Source organism: Neovison vison, chromosome 13 (genome assembly GCF_020171115.1).
Source record: "Neovison vison isolate M4711 chromosome 13, ASM_NN_V1, whole genome shotgun sequence".
Lineage (NCBI taxonomy): Eukaryota > Metazoa > Chordata > Mammalia > Carnivora > Mustelidae > Neogale > Neogale vison.
In genome coordinates this window covers 85,522,818-85,548,006 of record NC_058103.1, presented here as the reverse complement: position 1 = coordinate 85,548,006, position 25,189 = coordinate 85,522,818, and the positions used below count along the sequence as shown (strand labels likewise).

General features: G+C 60.0%; 1 protein-coding gene across 1 annotated transcript in view; it reads right to left on the bottom strand.

Moving 5' to 3' along the window:
- SPTBN5 (spectrin beta, non-erythrocytic 5) overlaps positions 1 to 25,189 on the bottom strand; it is a gene marked incomplete at its 3' end in the record, with an annotated part of 44,890 nt that overhangs the window by 1,238 nt on the left and 18,463 nt on the right. The window contains exons 21-65 of the mRNA XM_044232368.1: positions 24,812 to 24,967; positions 24,151 to 24,365; positions 23,589 to 23,766; positions 23,165 to 23,365; positions 22,825 to 22,941; positions 21,434 to 21,591; positions 20,874 to 21,009; positions 20,476 to 20,621; positions 19,599 to 19,713; positions 19,383 to 19,493; positions 18,946 to 19,125; positions 17,520 to 17,729; positions 17,199 to 17,348; positions 16,864 to 16,968; positions 16,285 to 16,452; positions 15,615 to 15,764; positions 15,301 to 15,492; positions 15,002 to 15,097; positions 13,557 to 13,672; positions 13,358 to 13,472; positions 12,438 to 12,551; positions 12,134 to 12,255; positions 11,722 to 11,884; positions 11,345 to 11,533; positions 11,004 to 11,081; positions 10,200 to 10,372; positions 8,423 to 8,513; positions 8,144 to 8,290; positions 7,428 to 7,565; positions 7,075 to 7,331; positions 6,719 to 6,905; positions 6,280 to 6,489; positions 5,638 to 5,834; positions 5,311 to 5,515; positions 4,832 to 5,026; positions 3,769 to 3,924; positions 3,315 to 3,532; positions 2,961 to 3,150; positions 2,562 to 2,738; positions 2,286 to 2,390; positions 1,787 to 1,927; positions 1,447 to 1,518; positions 893 to 979; positions 720 to 811; positions 495 to 580 (exon numbers count right to left, since the gene is read on the bottom strand). Of these exons, the coding sequence (XP_044088303.1) occupies positions 495 to 580; positions 720 to 811; positions 893 to 979; positions 1,447 to 1,518; positions 1,787 to 1,927; positions 2,286 to 2,390; positions 2,562 to 2,738; positions 2,961 to 3,150; positions 3,315 to 3,532; positions 3,769 to 3,924; positions 4,832 to 5,026; positions 5,311 to 5,515; positions 5,638 to 5,834; positions 6,280 to 6,489; positions 6,719 to 6,905; positions 7,075 to 7,331; positions 7,428 to 7,565; positions 8,144 to 8,290; positions 8,423 to 8,513; positions 10,200 to 10,372; positions 11,004 to 11,081; positions 11,345 to 11,533; positions 11,722 to 11,884; positions 12,134 to 12,255; positions 12,438 to 12,551; positions 13,358 to 13,472; positions 13,557 to 13,672; positions 15,002 to 15,097; positions 15,301 to 15,492; positions 15,615 to 15,764; positions 16,285 to 16,452; positions 16,864 to 16,968; positions 17,199 to 17,348; positions 17,520 to 17,729; positions 18,946 to 19,125; positions 19,383 to 19,493; positions 19,599 to 19,713; positions 20,476 to 20,621; positions 20,874 to 21,009; positions 21,434 to 21,591; positions 22,825 to 22,941; positions 23,165 to 23,365; positions 23,589 to 23,766; positions 24,151 to 24,365; positions 24,812 to 24,967 (6,805 nt within the window). The remainder of the gene's footprint in view (positions 1 to 494; positions 581 to 719; positions 812 to 892; positions 980 to 1,446; positions 1,519 to 1,786; positions 1,928 to 2,285; positions 2,391 to 2,561; positions 2,739 to 2,960; positions 3,151 to 3,314; positions 3,533 to 3,768; positions 3,925 to 4,831; positions 5,027 to 5,310; positions 5,516 to 5,637; positions 5,835 to 6,279; positions 6,490 to 6,718; positions 6,906 to 7,074; positions 7,332 to 7,427; positions 7,566 to 8,143; positions 8,291 to 8,422; positions 8,514 to 10,199; positions 10,373 to 11,003; positions 11,082 to 11,344; positions 11,534 to 11,721; positions 11,885 to 12,133; positions 12,256 to 12,437; positions 12,552 to 13,357; positions 13,473 to 13,556; positions 13,673 to 15,001; positions 15,098 to 15,300; positions 15,493 to 15,614; positions 15,765 to 16,284; positions 16,453 to 16,863; positions 16,969 to 17,198; positions 17,349 to 17,519; positions 17,730 to 18,945; positions 19,126 to 19,382; positions 19,494 to 19,598; positions 19,714 to 20,475; positions 20,622 to 20,873; positions 21,010 to 21,433; positions 21,592 to 22,824; positions 22,942 to 23,164; positions 23,366 to 23,588; positions 23,767 to 24,150; positions 24,366 to 24,811; positions 24,968 to 25,189) is intronic.

The following is a 25,189-nucleotide window of genomic DNA, read 5'->3' as shown; positions in this document are numbered from 1 at the left end:
AACAAAGCCAAGGAGCATGCAGGGGAGTCTGAGAGATTCCGAGGGGGGTGGGACAGGGCCAGAAGGCAGCCGGGGTGGGGCCTGCCCTTTGTGATCTTTGACAAGTGGTTTACCCCTTCTGGGCCTTCAGTTCTCTGGGAAGACATGAAGTCCCACTTACCTCTCTACGTAGAGAGGTACTAGATATGGCACTTCTTTTTTTTTTTTTTTTTTTTTAAGATTTTATTTATTTATTTGACAGAGAGAGATCACAAGTAGGCAGAGAGGCAGGCAGAGAGAGAGAGGAGGAAGCAGGCTCCCTTCTGAGCAGAGAGCCCGATGCGGGACTTGATCCCAGGACCCTGAGATCATGACCTGAGCCGAAGGCAGCGGCTTAACCCACTGAGCCACCCAGGCGCCCATAGATATGGCACTTCTGAGGATGCCTGAAACAGCAGCCGGGGGCACAGGGACTCAGTACCCCAAGTCCCTCCCCAGGTTCCCCCAGTGCTTACCAGCTGTGCTGCTCAGGGCTGGAATCCCGCTCTCGGCCTGCCCTTCTGATGGTGCTGCCCAGGGCATCTCCACCCTGCTGCTCAGCCTGCCACCCAGGGAGCCAGGGGTCAAAATTCTTGGCCAAGGGGACCCCTGCCTCCAGCCCCTGGGCTGCTCTTCGGAGGCTGTGCCTGCTGGGTCAGTATGGCCCTGGGCTGTTGTCTCCTTCTCTACATGGCCCTCACCTTAAGGAGAAGGCGTGTTTCCTGCCATGCTGGTGCCCCGGCCTCTCGCACTGGGCTCCTCTGAGGTCAAGGGTGGCCACCGGGGCCATATTCTGAGAAGACATGAGAGGGGTCACCACGGCCATGTCCGCTCTTCCCTGTCCTCTGTCTTCCATGTTTTCCACTCCCAGTACCTCTGCTGCTGTCCTCTTGTCCCAGAAGAGGCTGAGGGAGCTACCTCTTAGGGTCCCATGGCAGCCATCCCAGGGGCTCAAGCAGGGCTGTGGGGAGAAGGTGGGGAGGCTGTACCAGCTGGGTGTGGAGGGGAGGCTGGAGCCTGGCCTTGCGAAGACCTGTGTGTCACCAGAGGCTCCAAGGCCAAGTGCTGGACTGGCCCAAGGGAGCCTGGGAATGAGGTGCTGGGAAACCAGGAAGAGGAGGAGGAGGAGGAGGGTCCCATCCTCCAGCCTGGGGTGGGGAAGCTCTGGGGTAGCTTAAGAAGGAAACTGTCCTGGGACACCAGCTGGCTCAGCCAATAGTGTGTTTGACTCTTGCTCTCAGGGCTGGGTTGTGAATTTGAACCCCGCGCTGGGTGTAGAGATTACTTAAATAAAGAGAATGAAACTGTCTTAAGAACGGGGGTAGGGGATTAGCCACCATGTCAAGACTCCAGGCCCTGGTGGCCCTTCTGAGCCCAAGCTGTTCTGTGGAAGAGAGCTGCCTGGAGAAGGAACCTTCTCATACTTACCTGCCTCTCGGCAGACCGGAGCTGCTGCTGGAACTCCAAAAATCCCTCCATGGTGGGGGAACCCTTAGCATCCTGAAAGGGCAAGATGGGGCGCAGGAAACATCCAGAAACAGAGGAGAGGCCCCCTCTGAGAGGTGGGCTAGCAATCTTCCCCTCTCTGATTACTTCATTCCCGTGGACTCTTGGCTCCTAGGTCCAGTGCCCCCCACCCCGGGGCTCAGTGCTGGCTGCAGGGTGTGGGCCTTACCCCCATGGCCCCAGCCCCACTGGGCTCCTGCTGCCGGGCCACAGGTTCCAGGGAGACCGTGGTGGCAGAGGGTATGGGTTGTCCAATGGGGACACCTGGCTGCAGGTCCCTTGTCTCCGCCAGTTGTACTCCTGGCCACCAGCTTCCAAAGGGCCTCTGCTTGGGGGATGTGAGCCTGTGGCCAGCACTCCTGGGCTCCAGCCCTGTCACTTGCTGCAGCAGCTTCCGGTCCACCTTTGAGAGGGGAGTGAGGTGAGCCAGGTCAGGTCACCTCTCTTCCCCGAATCCTTTTCCCTAGAGAGAACCCCTGCCTCATGATTCTTTCATCTGTTCCTGCTTTAGCTGGCTTAAGACACTTCCCCGTCATCCTAGTCCACAGTGGGACTCCAGCCTTTCCCGGGTCGGAGGGTAACAGGGCCCTGCAGCTGGCCTGGCAAAGAATCAGCTCCATCCAGAGGCTGACCGAGGGGTCAGCCGTGGGCTCAGTGCATGGGGCATGGGGCAGCTCCTTTCTCAGCTTGCTCCTGCCCCTCCCCGCCCCCCACCCTCAGGCCCCTAGCTGCTGATGGACCCTCACCCAGCCTCCTCTCACCCCTGCCTTCCTCTGTAGCCGGGCAAACTTCTCTTCCTGGGCTGCCAGCAACTTCTCTAAGTCCTGGTGTCTGCAGAGTAGCAGCTGCACGTCGGACACAGTGTGCTGGGGAGAAGCCAGCCAGGGTGAAACCAGCTCCAGGGAGTGCCAAGAGCCTCCCCTCAGGGTCTGCAAAGCGGTTTAGCGGGTAGGGAGCTGAGGAACAGCAGGACCTGCCCTTGGCCACAGCTGCCAGTCGGTGTAGCTGGCTAATGGGGTGGGGGAGACTGGGCTCACCCCATAGTTGGGGTCCAGCAGTAGAACCTCCCGGGAGGCCAGCCAAGCCTCGGCCCCGTCCAGCTCCTGCCGTAGCTTCTGCAGGCCCCAGTTCTCCTCGCAGCGCTCCTGGCGCAGGGTGCAGGCCTCCGTGAGTGCCTGCAGCTGCCCTTCTAGCTCCCGCAGACACGCTGCCACCTGGTGGGAAGGGATGCTCTGGGTCAGATGCTCCAGAGGAAGCACTGAGGCAGAGGAGGCCTGGAGGGGCCAGCAGAGGGCTCCAGGGAAAGCCCAGACCCTCCCCTTCCCTTCTTGGCCTCTCTCTCTCTGCTCCTTGCCTGCCTTCTCCTGAGGGCTGAGATTTCTGCTAGGGGTTCCAAGGCCTTGGGCAGTCGGGCTCCATCCCTTTTGTGCTCCTACCTCCAGAGACATGAAATGGCCGCTGTCTATCAGCTGCCGACCTTCCTGCTGTACATCGTGGGCGCGAAGGCAAGGCTCCTGGAGTTCCTGCCCCAGCTCCGCCTGCTGCACCAGGAGCCGCTCAGCCCCCATCATGTCCCCGGCCAGCTCCTCGGAAGAGACCAGAGCTTTCTTCTCCTGAGCCCATGCTCTGCGGGCAAGGAGATGAAGCTGCCATCAGGCCTGGGAGAGCAGCCTCAAGAAGCAGGGCCTGAGGTGAACCCGGGGAAGGGGAGACCGGCTCCCCAAAGAGCTGGGGTGACCCCCACCCAGCAGGGCAGAGATGGGCCAACACCGGGGCGGGATGTCACCTACAGCAGTTCCCGACAGCAACTGAGGAAGGCATGGCCCTGGGCAGCCTGCTCCAGCTGCCGACCCTGCTCCTGAGCCTTCATGTCCAGGGTCGCCCAGGCCTCCTCCACCCTGGCCAGCTGCTTGCACAAGCCCTCCTGAGCTGCAGGGTAAAGCTGGCCCAGCCGGCAGGCCTCCATCTGCACCCGGGCCACCTCCTTCTCCATAGCTGCCAGGTCCCGCTGCCACCAGAATACCTGATCAGGCCTCCCCCAACACAACTTGATGCATGCCCCTCATTCTGGGAGCACCCCGGCCTCTCTGTGTGGAGTGGGGGGGTCCTCTTTCCCAGGATTTCCCAAGCCAGCTCCACTGTGTTCCACATGTACCCCACGTAAGAACTCCCAGGCTAGGAAGGCCTTCCCTTCTCCCCTCTGGGGGGGTCCCCCGACCTGCAGGGAGATCTTGGGGCCCTCACCTCCAGGCCCCTGTGCTGTTGCTGCAAGGTCTGCACTGATGACGGGCTATGGTCACAGATATCTCTCACCATCTGGGTGGCCTTCTCTTGCATCCATTCCTGGAGCTCAGCCGCTGCCTGCTCAAAGCCCCGGACCTCCCGGGCTATGGCCAGGCTCTGGGAGAGGGACGAAGGTCTGCTCTTGCTTAAGCTCATTCCTAGGGTCTTTCTCTCTAGAGATGTGGCCTTGTGGGCCGCCTCCCTTTAAATAATGAGGACCATGGGGCTCGGTGATTCGTCACCACCAGGTACAGAGAATGTCCTAGATGTGGCAGGTGCTCAATGAGTGTGTGATGTTACAGATGAGGGGATAGGGTCTCGGGGGCACCATGTGATGAGGGGATCTTTGGTTACAAATCACAAGAAAGGCAGAAATGGAGGCTTTAAAGCATGGGGGATGGGTCCCTAGGAAGGAGGGCTTTGGTTTCTGGGAGGACTGGCTAGGAGGGGAGGGTCAGCTCAGGAGGCTGCCTGGGCTGTCAGGGACTTGGGGAGCAGCCTGTGTTAAAGAAAACCAGCAGCTCCAGCTGAGAACACAGGTCAGGGAGCAACATGGAGCCCATCTGCACAGGGCATGGCAGCTCAGAGAATGGAGGGGTGCAGCAAAGGAAACTGTTAAGTGCATGTGGGGGAGGACAGATCAATACTGTGGGTGGTTTCAGAGCCCAGGCCTGTGTTTAGGGGAGGCTCCGAGGGGTTTGGAAGCTGGCCAGACTGGCTTTCTGTTTCTCCCTGGAGGAGGAACTGTGCCATCAAGAATGAAAATTGCTGGAGAGAGCTGGGGTGGGGGGAGGTGAAGGTGCAAGGATTTGGGAGTCCCCATCTGCCTAGTGCTGGGAATCAAAGGCAGCCCCCTCTCGCCGCGTGCACACGTGCACACACACACACACACACACACACTCATGCCCACACCCCCATGCTCCTACGCATACCCCAGGCTGGCCTACAGGCCTCCGACCCAGGCAGAAGGCATCGATGCTCCTGCTCCTTGGCTGCCCCTCACCTGGCCTAGGGGGGCACTTACCAGGATGCGGGCTTTTATTGCCCTCTCCAGCCTCTCCCAAGCGGCCTCGATGCGACTCCTCTGGGCTTGAATCTGGGGAGTGCACCTGGGTGCCATCCGTTCCAGGGAGTCTGCCAGCTCCCTCAGGGCCTGCACCTTGGCCTGTCCCAGGCTCTGAGCTTCCTTTCTGAAAGTATCAAACTTCTCTTCCAACATCTGCGGGGAGAGAAGGGCAAGGAGGTGACGTCTAGCAGCTTGCAAAGGGTTGGCACTGTCTGAAGTCGTTCCCCTCCCACCACCACCCCCTGCCCCACCCAGACTGGACGAGGCAGGAGCAGACATCCCTTGACTCTGGCTCTGGCACCATGGGGATCCGCCCAGAGCATGCCCCTCTTCCCTTCGGCTCTCACCCTCGCCTCCCTCTCGCCCAAACACACACCTCCTGTGCCCTGGCTTGGCCTCCATCTACTTGACCCCAGGCTTGCTCAGGAGAGACTCACCGTGACAGCCTCCAGGTCCTGCCCGTGGTCCTGCGACTCAGCCGTGGCAGCCTTGCTGGCCAGCCAGGCCTCGAGAAGTAGGGCCTCCCGTTCCAGCTGGTGGAGCTGTAGCTGCTCCCACAAGCCTTGCCGCCTGCCGTCCGCCCTCAGCAGCAGCCCTGAGTAGGCCTCCCTCACTGCCTGCATCCGGGCCAGTGCCCTGCCGCTGTGGCAAGAAGGACAACCTGGCTGAAGTCTTTCCTTTCTAGGCCCAAACAGCCTCACATGCCTGCCTCTGAAGGGAGAGCCCTCCCTGCGCCTCCCTACGTGGGCAGGGCTCTCCCACACCTTTCCGGGTTCTGCCTGCTCTCCAGGAGGGCTGCCGTCTGCTGCAGGCTCTCAATGCGCAAGCCGAACGCCTTTAGGTCTCTCTGGGTGGCCTCCAGCCGCCGCAGAAAGGCACGCATGGCCTCTGCACTCTGGCCAACATCCTTGAGCTCCAGGACACAGCCCCGTTCTTCCAGCCAGGCTTCTGCCTCCCGGAGCTGGAAGTGCAGGGAGAGCAGTCTTCCCTGGGTCATGGCCTCTGGGGCTCCCAGCTTGGGGCACGCACAGCCTTGAGGTCTCGAGCTGTGGTTCGCACCCTGGCTGCATGTGGGAGTCCCCCAGAGCTTCCCTGCTCCCCGTGCCTGGCCCTCAACCCCGAAGATTCTGATCTGATCTGGAATGGAACCTCAGTATCTGCATTTCGTAAAGCTTGCAGGTGGTTCTGCTGGAAGGCAATGACTGAGAACCACCGGTTTAGAAGAGACAACAAAACAAAATCACACCCAATCCAGGGCTCTGGGCGGCTTGCAGAGAAGGACCCGCTCCGAGGGTGGGGCGCAGAAGAGCGCTTAGCTGAGGGAAGAGGGGACGCACAGAGAGCCCAGAATGCCGCCTACACTCTGGGTTTCCTCAGGCCCAGCTGTGCCCGCCTCAGCCCCTCACCTCCATCAGGAACTGCTGGGCCTCCTGAGCCTGCTGCAGCTGCAGCCGCCTCCGAGTGGCCTCTGCCCGCAGGCCGCCCACGGCACTCTCCAGCTGCTGCACCCGGGCGGCAGCCTCTGTGGTGAAGGGCCCGGCCTGTGCCAGCTGGTGTCCCTCGGCCACCACGGCCTTGGTCAGAGCCTCGTGGCTACTTATCTCATTCTCCAGGTTCTGGGGAGTGGGAGAAAGACCCACCTCAGGGGAAGACCCACCTCAGGGGACCCAGAGTCGTGCTGGAAGCCTTACAGGATCCCGCAGATCTGCCCCCAAAGCCTTCCCTTTCCTGGCCCACAAAGAACCTGGGATGCCCTCAAAGCCCCCCAGAGGTGGAGAGCTCCCAGCACCCCTGGCTGGCTGGGACTAGTGACTGATCTGAGGTTCAGGGTGAGCAGACCCACACCTGGTGCTTCTCCTGCAGCTGTCGCACAGCACTCAGGCTCTGTCCACAGTCCTGGGTGGTGGCCAGAGGCAGCTTCTCCCGCACCCATGCCATCTCGTCATCGGCATCCCTGAAGAACTGCAGGAGGCGGCTCCGGGTCTCCAGGGCAGCTCTGCGCTCCCGCAGGGGTTCCCTCAGGCACTCAAACCTGCAATGGTGGAGGGTGGGGACGGGACAGTCAGGGGTGGGGGCCAGACGGTGACCCAGCGCTCACCCACTCAGCGCCCCTCATCGTGGGGGCAGGGGGTGGCCCGGAGGAGACAAGCTGGAGGGCAGGGAGGGAGGGGGGCAAGCAGGAGGCACATAGGTCGATCTACCTCCGAAGCAGCTGCAGGGCCTGGTCTTTCACATCTTGGACGAGGCAGAGGCCTTCCCCTGTAAGGACCTGGGCCTGGCCCCACAGCCACTGTGCCTGCCTGGCCTGCCCTTCCATGGTGGCCTCCAGCTCTCCCTGTGCCCCCAGGAGCTTGTCTAGCCCAGGCTGGTCCTGGTCCCTGACAGGGGCTCTCAGCTCAACCTCCACAGGCTCTAGCCAGCTCTCTAGTTCCTCCACTCTCCGCCGGAGATGCAGGGCCTAGGGCAGAATGTGAGGTGGGCACAAGGGGGAGAGGCCTAGAACCACCCCCCCCCCCAGCCGCCTCTGGCCTGTCCCCTGGCACACAGAGCCCACCTCACAAACCACCTGCAGCATGGCTGCCTTCCTCCGGCTGTTGGCCTGCAGCTCGTCCCAGAGCTCCCCCAGCTCCCGCAGCCGCTCCCGGATGGTCTCTGAGGCTGGGTGGCCCTCCTGCAACAGCCTCTGTCCCTCCTACAGCCACACAGGGAACACCACTAGGACTTAGGATGGCTGGTGCCCATGAACCTGTGCGGGCTCCACCCCCAGCCTGTGAGCTCACTGTGTGACCTGGGCGAATTCTTGAACCTCTCTGAGCTCATTTTCCTTCTCCATAGAATGGAGAGAACAACAGTTATTTTGTTTAAGCGAGATCAAACATCAAACATTTTTAGCAGGACACCTCATGCTCGAGGGAGCCAGCCTGGGGTCAGGTCCTGCCCTCTGTAGGTGGGAGAGGGTAAATTTCAAAGATGCTACACTTTGGCTCCTTTACACACAGGCCTGCTCACTGTGGCCTTTCTCTGTCCCCTCGTGTCCATCCAAGATGGCTTTAAAAACTATCCCGTCAATACGTGACTGAAAAGGCACTATTTTTGGAGAGGGTGCCCCAGGAAAGCTACTGTTTTTCTCTCCCCTTGGGTGTTGGGCATAGGGCCTGTGTACAGAAAGGACTAGATAAGTGTCAGTCATCCGAGACTCCGGATCAGAGCCCTGGCCAGGGCTCTGCTGGGTCTCCCCACACTCTCTGGCCTGCAGGACTGTCCCCTCACCTTTTGCAGCCTTTGTTGGTGGTGGACATTTGAGTCTAGCTCAGACTGGAGACTCCGTTGCTTCCACAGCTGGGCCTGCAGCAGAGCAGGGTCCCTCCAGCCCTCTTCCAGGGCCACCGAGTGCTTCTGCCTCAGCCACGTGGCCACCTGCACATACGCAGAGGACCAGGCCCAGCTGCCTTGGGCTCTCCCCCTACCCCCGAACCTCTGGGCTGCCCCGAAGAAGGCTGGCCTCTTCTTTCCCCCCACAACCACTACCACCCCCCAACCCAGGGGAACCTCAAAGGAATCCTGCAGGAAAGTCTGCAGCTGCTGGAGCTCCTCTAGCTGGCGGCGACGGGTCCTGGCTCGCTCTACCAGTGCCTCTTTCCTGCCAGAAGGAGGGTCTCATGGGCCCTCAGGTCCCCTCACCGGACCTGGAGCTGTTCCAGGGGCGTGCACATACCTCCCCATGGCCACGGCCCTTCTTCTGGACCAGTATGCCTGGAGCCCGGGGCTCCCTCTGAAAGGAGAGAACTTCTACTCCCCCTCTTCACTAGTGCCTATCAGGGGCTGACGTGTGTCCCCCCACATTTTTAAGTTGAAGTCCTCATTCCCAGTACCTCACAGTGGGACTGAATCAGAGGACAGGGTTTTAAAGAAGTTAAAATGAGCTGCTCAGAGCGCCCCCAAGCGGCCATGTCAGGTGTCACGCACATGCAGGGATGACCATGTGAGGAGAGGGGAGGACTGTAAGCCCAGGGGAGGACTGTAAGCCAAGGAGAGGGGCCTCAGGACAAACCCACCCTGTCAGCGTCTGGATTGAGGGCTTCCAGCCTCCAGCACTGTGAGAAAACACGTTTCTGGCATTGAAGCCACTAGTCTGTGGGATTTTGTCATGGCCACAGTAGCCAACTAGTACAGTGTCCAAACCACTAGTTTGGATCATGCACTACCCTTAGGAAGGACTCTGAGCGGGTACCCACCCAAATATGTGTGTGTGTGTGTGTGTGTGTATCTCTGTACCAGTGTATCAAATACATTGCTGTACGCACAAAAAGAGAGATTAGACCTGTGATCTAAAAAATAAATAGGAACAAAACTCTAACACTGCCCACATCCCTGTCGTCTCCACACCAGCATTGAGTGGAAACTTCTCTCCTCCTGCTGGGGCTACTAAAGGGTGTGGGGGTGGAGGTGCAGTGAGGCTTGGTGGAATGGGAACTGCTGCCTCCCCAGAGGATGCCAGAAGCCCAAAGGGGAGGGGTCACGGTGGCACTGTCCCAGGGGCAAGTCAGACCACCAGAAACCATCTAAGGTGATCAGGGGTCACGAGGGGAGGGCACTGACAGAGACCAGCAAACCAGCATTTGTCATGTGTCCATCAAAGGCCTCCTGGTAGCCAGGTGGGGGTCCCACGAGCAAGGAACAGGAGCAAAGGGCCCAGGCCTCCCCCTGTCAGAGGGCCTGCACAAGGGCTGACAAGCACTGTGGACCCCAGTGGGTTCTCTGGAAAAGGCAGAGACCCCTGCCAGTCTGAGAGCCGGCTTTTGGCCACATCCATCTGGCTCTAAAAGTCTGAGAAGCTGGATGATTTAGCTGAACTGGACGGGCTTTTAGGAGGAAAAAAGGAAGAGCCTGGTGTCTCATGAGCTGTGCTGGGTTCATCTAAATGGGCGTGAGAAATGTGCCGACCTGCCCGAGTGGCAGGCACTGTGCTAAGACATCAAGGGTACCTTCTCAATCCTCCACTACCTGAAGAGGCAGGCATTGTTACCCCATCCTTGTAGACCTGAAACTCTGTGAGGCAAGTGCCCCAAATCCCACCACAAGGGGGCAGCACAGGAACTCAGGACACTGGCTCATGGACACTTAACCACTGGGTTCTGGCCCAGCCCTTCCATTAGGTCGCCCCTTCTTCAGTTTCCTGGGACACGTTTCTTGGTACAACTCCCTTTCATCTCCCCTGGGGGGCCACATGCTGGGCCAGCAGGGGTGCTTGGCATCGACCTCAGCCCCCGGAAAACGCTGGGGAGTTTGCTGCACCACCCCACCCACAGCCCAGAACCAGATGTACCTCAGGAGCATGGCCTGGCACCGACCCAGGGCACCCTGGGCCTCGGGGTACCCAGCCTGGTGCAGCCTGTGGGCCGCGGCCTCCAGCGTGCTCATCTTTTCAGCCTGAGCCTCCAGGCCCCGCTCCAGCACCTCGTGCTTCCTCAGGAGGGTCTCTGCAGCGGCCCAAGAGTCCTGGCAGGAGCAGAGAAGCCACTACCATCCGTGGAGCTGCCCCTCCCATCCCAATCTCTCTGCCGGCCATGCCACCCACACTCACCCACATGATGAGCCCTCTGCCCAAACTCATCCCTCTGAGGTCTCAGGGCTGCGTTTGGCTTTAGGACAGTGATTCTTAGCCAGGGAAGGTACTGAGGATGGTGTCAGGGTCATAATTTTCAGGGCACATGGAGCTATTTCACCCAACAGGAATACCCCCACCTCTGCATTCTGGTAAGACTGTGTCAGCAAGGAACCAGCTGGCCCCTGATTTTTCTAAGACCCGCCCCTGAGTCAGGCTCGCCGGCCACAGGGGTTGGGATGGTAGCTGGAAGAGCAAACCTTGGGGGAGGGACATGAGGAGGACAGAGGTAAGAAGTCGTGGGAAGGAAGCAAGAACAGGTCAAAGGATGCACGCCCACCCTCTCAGTTCCCGGGACATTCCCTGTGGGGCTGAGCACCAGGTGCAGGAGAACCACAAACATGGAGGGGTGAAGGCTTCAGGGCTGCAGATGGTAGAGGATGGGGAGCCCTCCCCTGCCCCCAGGGCCTGGGGAGCTCAGACAGCACTTGCCACTGCTTTGGTAAAACCTGGGTCAGCACCCACCCCGAGACCCTTGCTAGTGGGGCAGGCCTCCTGGCTGCAGAGCCAACTTTCCATCTGCTCCACGGAACTCAGAACCAGCTGTCAAGAAAGGAAAAGGCAAAAGGAAGTGAGCAGAGGCTCCCCTCGGTGTAGGTGGAGTGAGTCTGTGGGTGTCCTGAGGAGAAACCAGGGCAAGGAGAAACCAAGACCTTGGCTCGAAAGAACACGTGCACAGCCGGCAGGACTTGCTGTGGGCCAGCTGGGCGCTGGGCACCGGGCAAAGCCTCGGAACAGTGGCCTCGGGGTTTGGCTTTGACCAGGGGCCGGTGGGGTTAAGGGAGGGCAGGATGGATGCTGCCTACCTGAAGCTCCAAGGCCTGCTGCAGCTGGAGCTGGTGGTCCTGCCAGGACCTTTCCAGGCTGTTCAGCTCCTGGTCTAAGCCAGCCAGGGCCTGGCGGAGGTCGGGGGGAGCTGGGTGCCCTGCTGCAAGCAGTCGCTGCCCGGTGCTTCGGGCCAGGCTGATGCGATTTGTCCTCAAGTCCAGCTCAGCCTGTCATAAGATGGGCCTCAGACCCCCGAGGCCAGGGCTCCCTCCATGCAAGGGAGGAGGCGTGAGGTAGAACACAGCGGAGTGGGTAGGTGGAAGAGGACAGAGGCCCGGGCAGGTGAGGGAGGAAGGGCTCAGAGAAAGTTGTGACAGGGCAGAGGCAAAATGAGGTCCCAGGGTCCGGCCCTCACCTTGAGCTCCTGGTGCTCCTCCAGCCTGCGCCGGGCCTCCGCAGGGCTGCTCGGGGTGCTTTGGGCCTCCATCTCTGCCCGCAGCCCCTGGGCCCAGACCGACAAGTGCCGCAGCTCGGCCTGCAGACTCTGAGCTTCATATAAGGCCTCCAGGGACTCCCTCCTGCCCGAAGGGTTCATCAGCTAGCCCTGGAGCCTCCGAGCCCCTACTTCCCTCACACCCACACCAATGCTCTCCGAATCCCCTTGGCCAGACAAGGGCCCAGGGCTGGGGATTAATAGGGGGACAGTATCAATGGTTATTCGAAGGGTGGAAAAATGTTCTCAGGGGAGACCAGGGTTAAGGGGAGGGGGAGAGACAGAGAGGCTCCCAGGACTCAGTCTGTGAGGAAAAAGGCCCAGGGGTCCTTACCGCTTCTGGGCCCCCCTCCAGAGCTGCCACCAACTGTCTTTCACCTCCCGCTGCTTGCTGCTGAGGCGGTGGGCTGTCCCAGGGCTTCTTTGGCAGACGCGGCCCACCGCCCGCTCTAGGGACTGTGGGGAAAGCTGGGCTCAGGAGCTGGGGCAGGGAGGTAGGTGGTAGTCAGGGGAGCCCCAGCTGAGGGAGGCCCCTGGCCTCTAGGGGGCATACTGCTCAATGGAGTATGCTGGCTCCCCTGGTCTAGAAGGCCTCCTGCCCTCTGTGGCCTGCCCAGCATCCCCCAGATGAGGTGTACCTCCACCTGGGCCTGGAGGAGGCCTATTTCCTGCTCCAACTCCTTGTGTTTCCGGATCAGCCTCTGCAAGCTCTCTTGATCTTTCCCATAGTCCAGGGCCTGGACCAGGGCAGCCTGGGAAGGAATGTAGCCTTACTGGTTTCGCCTTTTCTGCAGCTCCCTGCTCACTGCTGAGGGGTCACCAGCCATGGGGTTTCTGTGTGAGAACCAAGTACCCCACCTGATTCCCTTCCCCGAGCCCTCTGCTGACCAAGGTCCCTTCCTTCTGTGAAGAACAATTCCCAGGAGAGACCAGGGGATGGAGTTTCTTCTAACCCCGTCATCTCTGTGTGCTGCTTCCACATACCATGTCTCAGTGGTCTCTCATTTCTTTGGGGGGAACTGAGCGTGGACAGAGAGCCAGGCCTGGCTGGCTGGGGGCAGGGAACAGAGGAGTAAGAAGAGTGAGGCAAGAGCCCCTTCACGCTCAGAACAGGGCACCATCTGTGTCGCATGGGACTTCTTGGGTGGTGAGGGGGCAGACAACTTCTTCACATGCCCCCCACCTCCCTGCCAGCGTTTAGCCCACGTTTCTCAGTGGTTGCTGACATGCTCTGGGGCCAAACACCTGTGCGCTCTGGCCATGCTCAGGGACCAGAGACCGAAGAGTATGTGGGGGAGCTGCGCTCTGGCTTCTTGACCCACAGTGTTTCTAGAAGCCAGGTGGGCCAGCCTCCAAGCCTGTAATGGGGGCTTCTCGGGCCCAGAGTCAATAGCGAGAGAGCCCCTCGCAGACCCCTCTCCCTAGCCCTGAAGGACCCCTAGAAGCATCTACCTCCACTACCCAAGCTGAAGAGAAGGGGGTGCAAGATGCAAGGGAAACTCTGGGTGAATGCCTCGCCCCCCCCCCCCCCCAGCTGCCACAGTCTTTTGCTACTTACCTTCTCCCCAATCTGCTCAGTGACGCCATCCAGCTCTCGGGACAATGTATGTATCTCCAGGGCCCCCTCAAGCTGCTGCTGGTACCAGAGTAGGTTGCCACGGAAACTCTTCCATCTGGGAAGGAAGGCATAAGGCTGAGTCAGAGATGGCCCTCCAGTCCCCTCCCCTAGACCCACGGTGTTCCCGTCGGGGACTGGCCTGCTGTTCAGCTGCTGTCGCCGCTTGTGGATGGTCTTGACTTGCTCAGGATCCAGGTTCTCGAGCTTCAGGGACAAGTCACTGATGCTCCTGATGTGGATGCTATCCACGGTGTCCTGTGGGGGTGAAGGGTGAGGGCACCCGGGCAGTCACAGTCCATGGAGGGTCTGCCTCAGCCCAAGAGAAGATGAGGAGCGGTGTGTTAAATTGCTCGGGAAAGCAAGTGATAAGAAAGCACAGAGAAGAGTTGAGAATAAGAATGGACAAGCAAAGCAAAGCAAGTGGTGGAATGAAATGGCGAGCTGGGATCTCCTGGTGCAGGAGCGTCTGCACCCCTATGTGTCCTGGGTGGGGGTTGTTAGTGAGAGGGGCTTATGGGTCCACTGGGCGGGGTCCCCAGCCGCAGGAGGGAGTGCAGGGATCCTGCCCACAGTAGCAGCAGCTCATATTCAGAGAGCTGGTTAAAATTCCCCAAGCGCTTCTGAGGAAGGGTCTCAGCTGAGCTGGGCAGGGGAGGGGCTCACTCTCCTTCTGCATGCACCAGAGCAGAGCCAGAGGCTACCACGACTGGCGTGTGGCAGGCCCAGGAGCTGAGCCCTCCTCTTTGAGTCTCTCTGGTGCTCCCTCTACCACAGCACCCGGCAGGGAGGCTGTGAATTCCACCAGTACCAAAGGGGAGCTCTGGGCGAGAACCTCGGCCTTCTAGAAATCGTATGTGCTGACACTGGATGGAGGAAGGGAGCGTGTTTGGTCTCTAACACCTGACTGTGACTACATTTGTCCCATTTCTTTCATCTAGAGTACAGGAAAGAGATTTGGGGGGTGTGTGTGGGGGTGTGGTGAGAAGAAGCCGAGAAGCTGAATGAAGGTTCTGGGCTGCTGGAGTTTTCGGTTGGATTGTCCACTCCATCCAGGCACATGTGTATCTTTTTTTAAAAAATTTTGAAATAATTATAGATGCACAGGAAATTGCAAAATCGTAGCAACAACAATAACAATAAAAATAGTATAGAGAAGCCGCACAATCCCTTCCCCCAGCTTCCCCTGAGGGTAAAACCTTATATGACTGGGGCACAGAATGGACATGCTAACTGCAGACTCGACCACGGGTTTGATTCAGAGTATGTCAGTTTCTGCACATGTGCAACTGTGTGTGTGTGGTGGGGAGGACAGTTCCCGGCAGTTTCAGCACAAGTACCAATTCATGTGACCACCACCACTCAAGCTGGCTCTCTTACCTAGGAAGCCAGCATTATCCCCATTTTAAAGACGTAGGAACTACGACTTGGCGAGATGAGAGGGCTGCCTAAGCACATGCACGTAGTGAGCCCGGGGCAGTGGCTGGAGCCCTCCCCCGACCCATGCTGTCTCACTATTCTGAGCAGTTCTGTCCCCCCAGGGGGACAGGTTGACCGTGTCTCCCCCTCCTCCCTCCGACCCCATACCTCGGCCCAGACTCCTGGGAGCTTCCGGAGACGCTTGCGGAGCTGCAGACAGTGCTCAAGGTCCTGGCCCAGCTCACCCACGTTCACCATCGCCTCCTGCAGAGGCCAAGGAGTGAGGGTCTGGGATGGCGCTCTGAGCCCCAGCACCAGGGCAACCAGCTCTCGGAGCAGTGTTGGGGCAACTGTCTACTGGGGCTCCCGCCTGTCAGGGAGCTGGGGAGCAGCAGGCCTGTCCTTGTCCCCATCTCTCAGCCCCGAAGCCTTACCCCCAGCTCTGTCCCTGCCCGGCTGGGTCTCACCATCTCCTGGATCCAGGCATCTGTAAGGTCAGCTCTCTGCAGGAACTCCAGAAACTTCCACCTGTCCTCCAGGTCCTGGCCCCGGAGAGCTACTGCCTGCCTCAGCTTCCGCCAGTGTTCCTGCAGATCCTGCAGCCTCTGGGAGACTTCTCCTGCCCGAGGGGGGCTCTGTGCCAGGAGAGCCTCACCATCCTGGGAGATAGAACACCCACAGATCTTGCCTGCCTGTCACCCCTCCCCCTGCCTGAAACCCTCCTCCTTGGTCACCCAAGAGCCCACACTTTGGAGTAGGACTGGGGCCGAGGGCCTGTTACCTTGGTGACAGAGGTTATGACCTCCTCGTGGGCCTGGATCTCAGCCTCGAAGGCCTGGTGTTTTCGCAGGAGCCTCAGTTTATCTTTCAGGTCCCCAGGAGGGATTGGCTCTCTCAGCTGCCGGACTCGCTCCTCAATCCAGTCCTGGGCCTGGTGGGGGTTGGGGTCATGAATCCCATTATGCCAGTTCTGCTTCAGTCCCCAGGGATGTCCCACGCACTCACTCTCAGCTGTGCCCAGGGAGTGGACTGTTGCCCCCCAGGATGGGGTGAAGTCAAGCTGGATAGATGTCATCCAGTGCTTCTAGCCCAGGAAGACATGCTCCAGGCCTGGCCCTGCCCCCAGCCACAGGGTAGGGCTGGGCAGGGCCTCTGGAGGGAAAGTTGGCCTAGTCCCAGGATACTTGGCTCCCTCCCTCTGCCTCCCTGGTTCTCTCTAACCTAGCCCTTATGGGCTCAGGAAGCAGCAGGATCTCTGTTCACAGTGTCTTTGAATCAAATGTTCTGGGTGCAAGCAAGGCCCCTGGGAAATCCACTGAACCTTCCAGACTTCAGTGTCCTCATCACAGGGGTGTGGTGAGGCCTGAAGGAGTGTGGGAAGGTGAAGGTTATTGGTACCCTGTAAAATGTGGCCCAAGCAGAAGGCACGGGGTTGGGGTTGGCCCTCCGACCTGGGTCACAGCCCTGGCGAAGCCACTCATCAGGAGACAGGTGTGCAAGGCTTGTCCCCGGCTCTCTGCCAGGTCCTTCACTTGAGCCCGATGCTCTAAAACTGTGTGGAGCCGATCCTGCACGATGGGGCCCCCAAGTGTCTTCGCTTGCTCACATAGGGCTGCCTCCTGGTGGGGGGAGGGTCAGGGTCACAGTCTCCTATTCTCCCACGACGGGAGGCTGGCCCACAAGAAAGCCCTTCCCTCAGCCCAGCATGGCCCTTCTCTCTCAGCTGGTCCTCCCAGCAAGCCAGAACCAAACCCACAGCTCCCCTGTGACCATGTCATGGGGAGCCAAGTGGCTCTGGTGTCCCTGAAGCATGGCCCTCCTCTTGAGCCACATACCCACTTCTGCTCAGTCAGCCCCAGCCAGGCACCTCTAGAGCCACAGGCGGTCCCCGTACTCCGATATTACCCGTGCAGGCACACCAAGCGCTCCATGTTCCCCACTCAGAACTCTCCAAAGTCCCCAGACTCCACCCTCTTCCCTCCCCCATCCCCCAATTTCTGACCATGCCCAGTTCTCTCTGAGCCTCTTACCTTCTCATCTTGGGCAGTCAGAACATTCTGGAAAGTCTTGTGTTTGCGGATCAACTGCTCTACCTCTTCCACTGAGCTCCCCAGTGCACCAGTTTTCAGGGAGATCTGGATCAGCCCATGGAGAAGTCAAATAGGCCATCAGGAACTGTCCAGAAACAGCTGGGCCCCCCGACCCCCATTTGTAGCCATGTGCACTGAGGCTGTGCCCAGTCTTTGGGCCTCCCATCAAGGAAAAAAGCTGAGTCCCAGGAGGCAAGGAAGCAAGTAGGGAGTAGAGGAGAAAGGGAGAAGCGGGCGCATGGGGATGTGTGTGGTGGGGCAGGGGGAGGACCTGCCTCCTGGACCGTGAGGATCTGGTCCAGGTGACCACACTTTCTGAGGAAGAGCTGCTCCCGCTGCATGGCCTGCAGCTTCTCTTCCTTCTGCTCCCAGGCCTGGAACACCCGCTCCCGTTCATCCCGCAGGGCTCGCAGCCCTTCCCGGACCTGGGGACAGACACGTGGGAAGCCTGGGGAGAGCCGCCTGGACAAGCTGGCAGCTGATCTTGAGGGAAGCCCCTGACGAGAGGCCAGCGTGGTACAACGGGGCAGGGTGTGAGGTATGGGGTTCAGATGAGGTCAGGGCAGGTGGGGGGGGCGCCGGAGAAAGGGGCCCACCTCCTTGATGGGTGTCCCTACTACAGCCACGAGCGCCTGCTGGCCCAGCTGCGAGGCCCTCTGGTGCAGCTCCTCCCGGGCCTCCAGCTCTGCCCGGAGCTGCCGGTGGCTGCTGAGTAGTGTGGGAAGGCCATGGCTGGGCTCCTGGGAGCCCTCTTGTCCCTGCAGCTCCCACCATACAGCGGCCGCCCAGGAGGTGTAGTCCTGCACCTGCGGCCCCAGGAGACCCAGGGAGAGAGCTGGGTGAGGGCTGGGCTGGGCAGCAGAGAGCCGGGCTCCGAGGCCCAACTCCAGCCCGCCCGTGTCCACTCGCACAGCAGACTAACCGTTCCAGGGCACAGCTTCCGCTGAGGCTCAGGGGCATTTTGTCACCAGGTTCCTCTGCTGTCATCCAACCTCATCTTTCCAGGTTCATGAAGTGTGCCCATTTGCCAGGCTCCTCGTCCCCCTCAGCGAGGCTCCTCACCCTTTGCTTCTGGTACCCCTCCTGCTTATAAGCTCCTTCTCCTCCCCCTTCCGTCTCTCCCCAGCTCACCTGCTCTGCAGGGTCCAGGGCCTCTTTTGCCTCATGAAGGCTTCTCTGACACTGTGACACCTCGCTGCTCACCTTGTCTTCGGGAGATTTCTGCTTTAACACTTGCACACTGTCTTCAGATCGGTGTACACAGCATGAGAGCTGAAGGGACCTTGGATCCTTGTCCAAACACCTCATTGCCGAGGTGAAGAACGGTCAACGGCACAGTGTGTATGAGAGAGGACTCACAGACAGAGGCCTTGCTCAAGCTCACGCTGCTGGACAGTAGCAGAGGCAGATCCCCAGATCAATTCTTTTTGCAGGGTCAGAGTTTGGGCCTCCTGGTTTACCAGGCAGTGGCTCCGGGGACTTCCGAGACAGCCTGTGGCCAGGGTCCCCATCCCAATCTGACTTCTGGAGTTTGAGGCTTGTCCCCTCATCTAGAGAGGCTCCCTGAGGACAACCAAGTCCATCTAGCTTCTTCATCACCCTTCTCTCTCCATCCATGGACCCCAGTAGACAGTGAGACACAGATGTTCAACAGATGCTAGCTTATCCTGAGGTCACTGTCCAGAACATGTGACTCTCCAGTTACGGGCTGCTTTTCCTCCCCAGGCCTCGCTGGGACCCCTGTCTCCTGACTGCTCTGTTACTCACCTGGGCTTGTGTTGACTCAAACCTAAGGAGTCCCTGCTGTGTCCCACGCACTCAGTGCCCTGACAGACAGACGGACCTGTGACAGACCTCTAGACGTACCCGTGTTCCTCTAACTCATGTCCACATTGGGTTTCCCTCCAGAGCTGAAGGGCCTCAATAGCACACGCATGTGCATGGCAACACACACACACACATACACACACATGCACGCACACGCATGTACACGCATACAGCCCAAGAGGACAGAGCCCTCACCGCTCTGTGGAAACGGGCCAGGAGGCATGCCCGCTCCAGCCGCGTCCTGTGCTGCTCCACATGTAGCTTCAGGGCTTCCCAGGCCTGCCCCAGAGCCTCCTGCCTCCGCTGCACAGCCTGGGCCTGGGGCCCCGGCCCCAGCCTCTGAACTGCACTTGCAGCCTCTAGCAGTTCCTGCAGCTGGGGGCAGGGAGAGGAGACGGGGTGGCGGGGGGGGGGGGAGTCACGTCTTCCTGGAGGCTGAAGGGCCTGCCTATCCCATAGAACGCTCCTCCAGCCAAGCCCTGCCATGCCCAGTAGGCCCAGTGGGAGGCCCTGGGTGAGTGCAGGAAACCCAGAAGAAGAGATAGACAAGGCTCAAGGGGGCCAGTGGAGGCATGGGGTGGGGGGGGGTGGGGAGGGGGGCGAGGGTGGGAGAGGCAGCCAGACTGGCTCACCTGCTGCCCAGCGCCCCTGAGCTCATGCTCCAGCTCTTCGTGTCTCCTCAGCTGAGCCTCCAGCCCACGCAGGTCTGGGGCCACCTCACTGGGGAGGCTTGTGGCTTTCTCCTGAGAAGAGGAGATGGCCAAGGCTGTCAGGAATAAGGGTGCAACACCGAACTGGGGGTATGTCCCCTTCTAGAAAGAATCCCCTTCCTCCCCTTGGGCTCGTACCTGGACCTGCATGAGGGCTTCCAACAGATCTCTGTGTACTCTGAGGGTGACCTCGGCATCTTGCAGCTGGTGGCCTCGGGCCTGGGTCAGCTCCCACAGCTCCGACCAGGCAGCCCTGGTGTGGAAGACCAACAGGATGTCAGCCATTGGCCCAGACTCTCATTCCACACTTGGCTCGTCCTGTCAGCCCTTGTCCTTTCCGGGCTGCATCCAGGACTGGCCCAGAGCTCCCCTTTGGAACCCCTTTCCTGCCTCAGGGCCTGCCTGGAGCCTTTCCAGCTTTACCATGAATTCAGTCCATCACCGCTGTCATGCTCAGCCCTTGATATCTAAGCTTTGTGCTCCTTCTTCCCTCTTGTGTATTCCAGTCACAAATGTCAATCAGCTTATAAACATTCAAGGGCAGGAGCTGCATCTTCTCTCCATTCCTCAGTGTGCTCAGCCAACTCTCACTGAGCTTCTAAGGCTTCCACCAGGCCAGGCTCCATGCCAGGGGTCATGGACAAGTCAGGCCTGGCCTCAGAGCCCGCAGGCTGGGATTGGGGGTGGGGGGGGACCCATGCCAGCCAGGTGGCAGCTAGACCGTCTTTACACAGCTCCTTCCCCAAGTCCTGGGAGCCAGGAGTTTGGAAAAGTGTCCCTGGGGGTCCGGGCAGGCGTCCCTGATCTGCACACCCAGACTTGCCTCCCTTCACAGTCTGCGGTCACCAGGAGATGGCTCAGCCTCCCTGGGGCCAGTGCCCTCTCCAGAATCCTTGCAGGCAGACAGAGCTAGTGTGGCCCTCAGAGCAGCCTGCCCTCTCTGAACACCCCAGGAGCTGCCTGCACAGCTCACTCCCCCAAGCCAGCACCCCGGCCTAGCCCACTGGGCACTCACTGCAGGTGCTGCTGCGTCTGCCGGGCATCAGGTGCGGCCCTGTGCCCGAGCTCCTGCAGGCTCTCTGCCAGCTGCCGGCAGGCCGCCACCCGCCGGGCACCCAGCTCCACTCGCTGCTGAAACCTTGTGAACTCAGTGCAGAGGTGCTGAGGACAAGAGGGCAGTGGGTGACAGAGTGACCCCCCAGGAAGGCAGCAAGCAGCTTGGGAAGCTGGGGCCTCCTGATTGGGCAACGAGGGGTGGGGCAGCCCCCGTTGCCTACACCTCCTCAGAAGGCCTGTCCTTGGCCAGCACTCATGACTCCCACAGCCCTCTCCTCCACAGTCCTTTGGGCCAGCCCACTGCCCCTCTCCCCCGCCTTCTCCCTGAGGGTGTCCTCCCAGCCCTATTCTGCTCACCAGGATGTGCTCATGGTCTTCTCCGAGGCTTTCCCCCAGCCCAGCCGCCTGCTTCTGGCTAGCCAGCCAGGTCCGCAGCTCCTCAGCCTCCCCTATGAACTCATGCAGCTTCAGAGTCCCCTCCAGCTCTCGGCCCCTGTGGGGACAGCCCATGGTTCCCACAGGTTGGCTGCCCACTCCCCTGGGGAAAGTGGGCCCAGCGGAAGTGGGGAACCTGAAGGAGCTTATTCGTGGTCTCTGTGCAAGCCTGTGGTTCTGGATTCAGGGAGAAGTAAGCCAAGGAGGGCAGTGCAGGGCAGTGGGCTCATGTGCAGGGCAGTGGGCTCATATGCAGGGAAGCAATGGGAGCTGGGAGCAGGGAGCTGGGGGCTGAGCTCTCGCCCAGCGGGCCTTGCTGCGGACTTGATGGAAGGAGGGGAGTAACCCCCAGCAAGGGCTCCTCTGACACATCTCTATGGGCTGGGGGGCCAGGCTTTCCTTCCAGCTCAGGGTCACGGCATGGGAACGGTCAACCATGGCTAGGCCCCGCCAGACCCAGAGTGAGTACAGCGCCCCCTTACCGTGTGGCTGCCTGTTCCCGCAGTGCCCGCAGCTGCTCCCAGAGCCTCTCCCGTACCACGCGCAGGTGCTCCGGAGCCCCGGGGCCAGCGAGGATTTGCGCCCTCTGGTCAAGCTTCTCCATGGAGCTCCAGCAGAGGGCCAGTTCCTGCTGTAGGGCCTGCCAGCACACACCGACCCAGGCCCGGGGCAGACTGGATGGCTCCTTCACCCACACACGCATCTTCCCCACCCTTCCCTTTAGCCATGGATGCTCAGACTCAACCATCTGCCCATCTACATACCCACTGATCCACCCGTCCATTCATCCCCACCCCATCTGCCCAGCCATGCATCCAACATCCACCCACCCAATGCTCGTGGAGTTCTTACCGTGTCCTCAGAGGACTCACTATTTAGTAAGAGAGGTTAGGTGCTGGGTAACTGGGGCCGGGGGAGGGAGGACGCAGGACATACTGCACTAGACCCAGACAATACAGAAGACAGCAATGGCTGGGGTTAAGTGAGCTGCCCAGGATGTCTGGGACACTGAAGCCCCACAAGGGCACGGCCCCAGGCATGCTCCGCACAAATGGCTGAGAGTCCTCCATCCCAGGACGTGGAAACACCGACCATGAGGGCTCTACGGAAACCACGTCCAGACAAGAGGACGCGTCACTGCCAGCCGGAACCAGGGCTGCTGTGGGGTTCAAGGCTATGAGGTCCTGAGAGTCTGAGCCCAGGAGGAGGATGCACTGGGCCTCCCTCCCTTTAACTGTGGTGGGGGAATGCTTGCTAGGGGAGGTAGGTTTCAAGAGGGCATTTGGTTAATTCAAAGGGTGACATTCAAAGTGTGGAAGGAAGAGGGCACCTAGGTGGCTCAGTGGTTTAAGCCTCTGCCTTCAGCTCAGGTCATGATCTCAGGGTCCTGGGATGGAGCCCCACATCTGGCTCTCAGCTCAGCAGGGAGCCTGCTTCCCCATCTCTCTCTCTCTGCCTGCCTCTCTGCCTAATTGTGATCTTGCTCTATCAAATAAATAAATAAAAATCTTAAAAAAAAAAAGTGTGGAAGGAAGAACCCTGAGGAAGACATGGGAGAAGGTGCTGGGGCAAGAGAGGAAGAAGGCAGGGAAATCCTGAGCCCACAGGGGTGTCAATGGGTCAGGAAACTAAAGAAGGAGGCAGAGTTCTTCAAAGAGCTGTCTCTGAAGGAGGGGAGCCCTGGGGATGGGCAGGGGGCCCTGCCAGACTTGGGGGTTGTCAGGAAAGGAGTTGGCTGTGTCTTCAGGAAGAAACAACAGGGCTCTGTGCCCCTGGGAAGGAGAATGTGCCCTTGGCGAGCATGATAGACCTCTCCTAGTGGCTCATCGTCTCCCCAGGGCAGGCTGTGTGCAGGCTGCCCGGGACATGGTACCTGGTTCTTCTTGATGAGCCTGGAGGTGGCTGCTTCATCTCCACCACAGTCCTCACTGTCCACCAGAGGCTGCTTTTCCTTTACCCAGTCCTCCAGCTCCGATGCAGCCAGAAAACACTGCCAGGAATGAGGCCACCTCACCTTGATGATGTCAGCTGGGACCCTCCACCAACCCTTGGGGACATCGCACTAGGCTTTCCAGCAGCCCGTGCAAAGGATTCTGTGCCTGTTGGGGACTTGCCAGCTTCTGGGCCGGGGTTCTGCCAACTGACCCGCCCCCCTGAGAGGCCCAGCTCTTGCAGACCTCCCTCACAGACCCCGGGGGCTCTCTGTGTCCCACCTGTTGGAGAGCCACAGCCTGCTGCAGGCACTGGGCCTGTGCCTCCCACGTCCGCTCCAGCTCGGCCCAGCAGCCCTCCAGCTTCTGGCATTGCTCCAGGACACGTGAGGCTTCGGGGTGCCCCGAGGTTGCGAGGCTCTGTCCGGAACCCAGCACGTGCTGTACCTGTCCCTGGTGGGCTCTCATCTCCGCCCCCAGCTCCTGCCACAGAATGGGATGGGGACTGCTGCCTCTGGGCTTCCCTTAGGCACTGGGCCCCTGCAACAGAGCCGTGCATGCGGCTCTAGACCCCACTGGGGCAAAACTGGGCAGAGAATAACTGGGGGCAGAGACTTGGGAATAGGGTCACCCTGTTAGTGACAGAAGGTTTCTAAGATCTCAGAGTGGGAGGTCAGGGATCCTGGGAGGAACAGGGGGTGACTACCTTGTGCTTGTGGCAAAGGCTCTGGGCACGGTTCAAGCACTGGGTGGAGCCGACTCTGGCCATGCGCTCAGCCACCCAAGTGAGCTCCAGGTTGCTCAGTTGGTAGAACTCATGCAGCTCCACTGAGGCCTGCAGCTGTAGGCGCCGGGCGGCCAGAGGTCCCTGCAGAGACTTGAACCTGGGTGAAGGCAGAAGACATGGTAGACAGTGGAAACAGTCGGTGGGGAGGGGGGGAGGCCCTCAGGGCTTCTCACAGTCCAGCGAGGGACCCATGAGGAACGAAGCAGAGGACAGGGGAGAGCCTCATCTGATAATGGTGAAGCAGCTGGAAACATTTCACCCAGATAACCTGCTTGACTTCAGATTATGGGGTACTGAGGATGCCTAGAATTGGGGTCTCTGGCCTTCCTATCCCGGGAATGACCCTCCTTATAAGGGAAGGAGATTTGGACAAGTAGTTCGTGTCGATGCCACTGCTGGCCTCACTGGGTAAACTGTCCTCACGTTCATGGGGTGGGGGGTAGCATAGAGTGGGGTGAAGATGGAACAAGCAGGTGGGTACCTCTGTAGGTATTTCTGGGTCTCCTCCACAATGGTCTGGGAAGTAAGCCCCTGGTGGGCCTGGGAGACGAGGGCAGCCATTTTGCTGGCCAGTGCCTGGCTCTCGCTTTCCAGTTGGCCGTGCCATTTCTGTAACTCCCGGCTTGAACCCAGGTCCTGCCCTGTTTCTGCGCTTTGCAGGCTCCTCTCCAGCTGCTTCATCTTCTCCTTGGCATCCTGGGGAGAGTGCAGGGTCCTGCATCAGGCTCTGTAGCACAGGTTTGCAAGTTTTTGGACTCCGAGACCATACTGCTTGCCGCTTACCAGATTCGCCGAGGACCTACTGAGGACCCCAGAGTCTCACTGTCCACCTCCCACCCGCCCCACCCCCCAGAGCCTCATGAACGCTCCCATCCCCTCATGCTTCTTCCTCCATAGGTATCCCAGCTGTGCCGACTACACCCTGGGCACACAGGAGACAATTCTAAACTGTCAGAGCCAGGCCCCACTTGCCATCAGCCAGAGGCCTCTCAAGACGGCAGGACTCCCCAGGGCCCCTCCAGAGTTAGCAGAATACCCCAGACTCCTCCCTGCCCCTGTCTGTCCTGCCTGTTCCCCTTCCCCATCCTGGCCCAGCAAAGCCTCAGTCTCCCTCCTGTGCCCTGGGCCTCTCTTCAGCAGACCTGCAGCAGCCCCAGAAGCTGTCTAGTCTGCTGGAGCCGGTCCCCCCGCCGGGCCAGCTTGTTCTTCAACTCTTTCCACTTGCTACTCAGGCCCTGAAGGCTGGCCTGCACAGCTTCCCCGGCACAGTGCCCGTCGCTCAGCAGCCGTCTCCCCGCCTGGAGTAGACACAAAGATGGAGGGAATTGTGTCAAGTTGCTTTTCCACGAGGGGCCACAGCAGGCGGGACCCAGATGGCAGAGGTGGGGGGAGGGGTAGTCTGCTACAGGTTGTGTTCTCCAGGCTGCAAGGGCTCAAGCATTTCCTGAAGCCCCCGATCTGTAGGCAGCGGTGGGCGGGCTCTGGGCTGGTGCCCTCGAGGTGAGCAGGGTGAGCCCGCA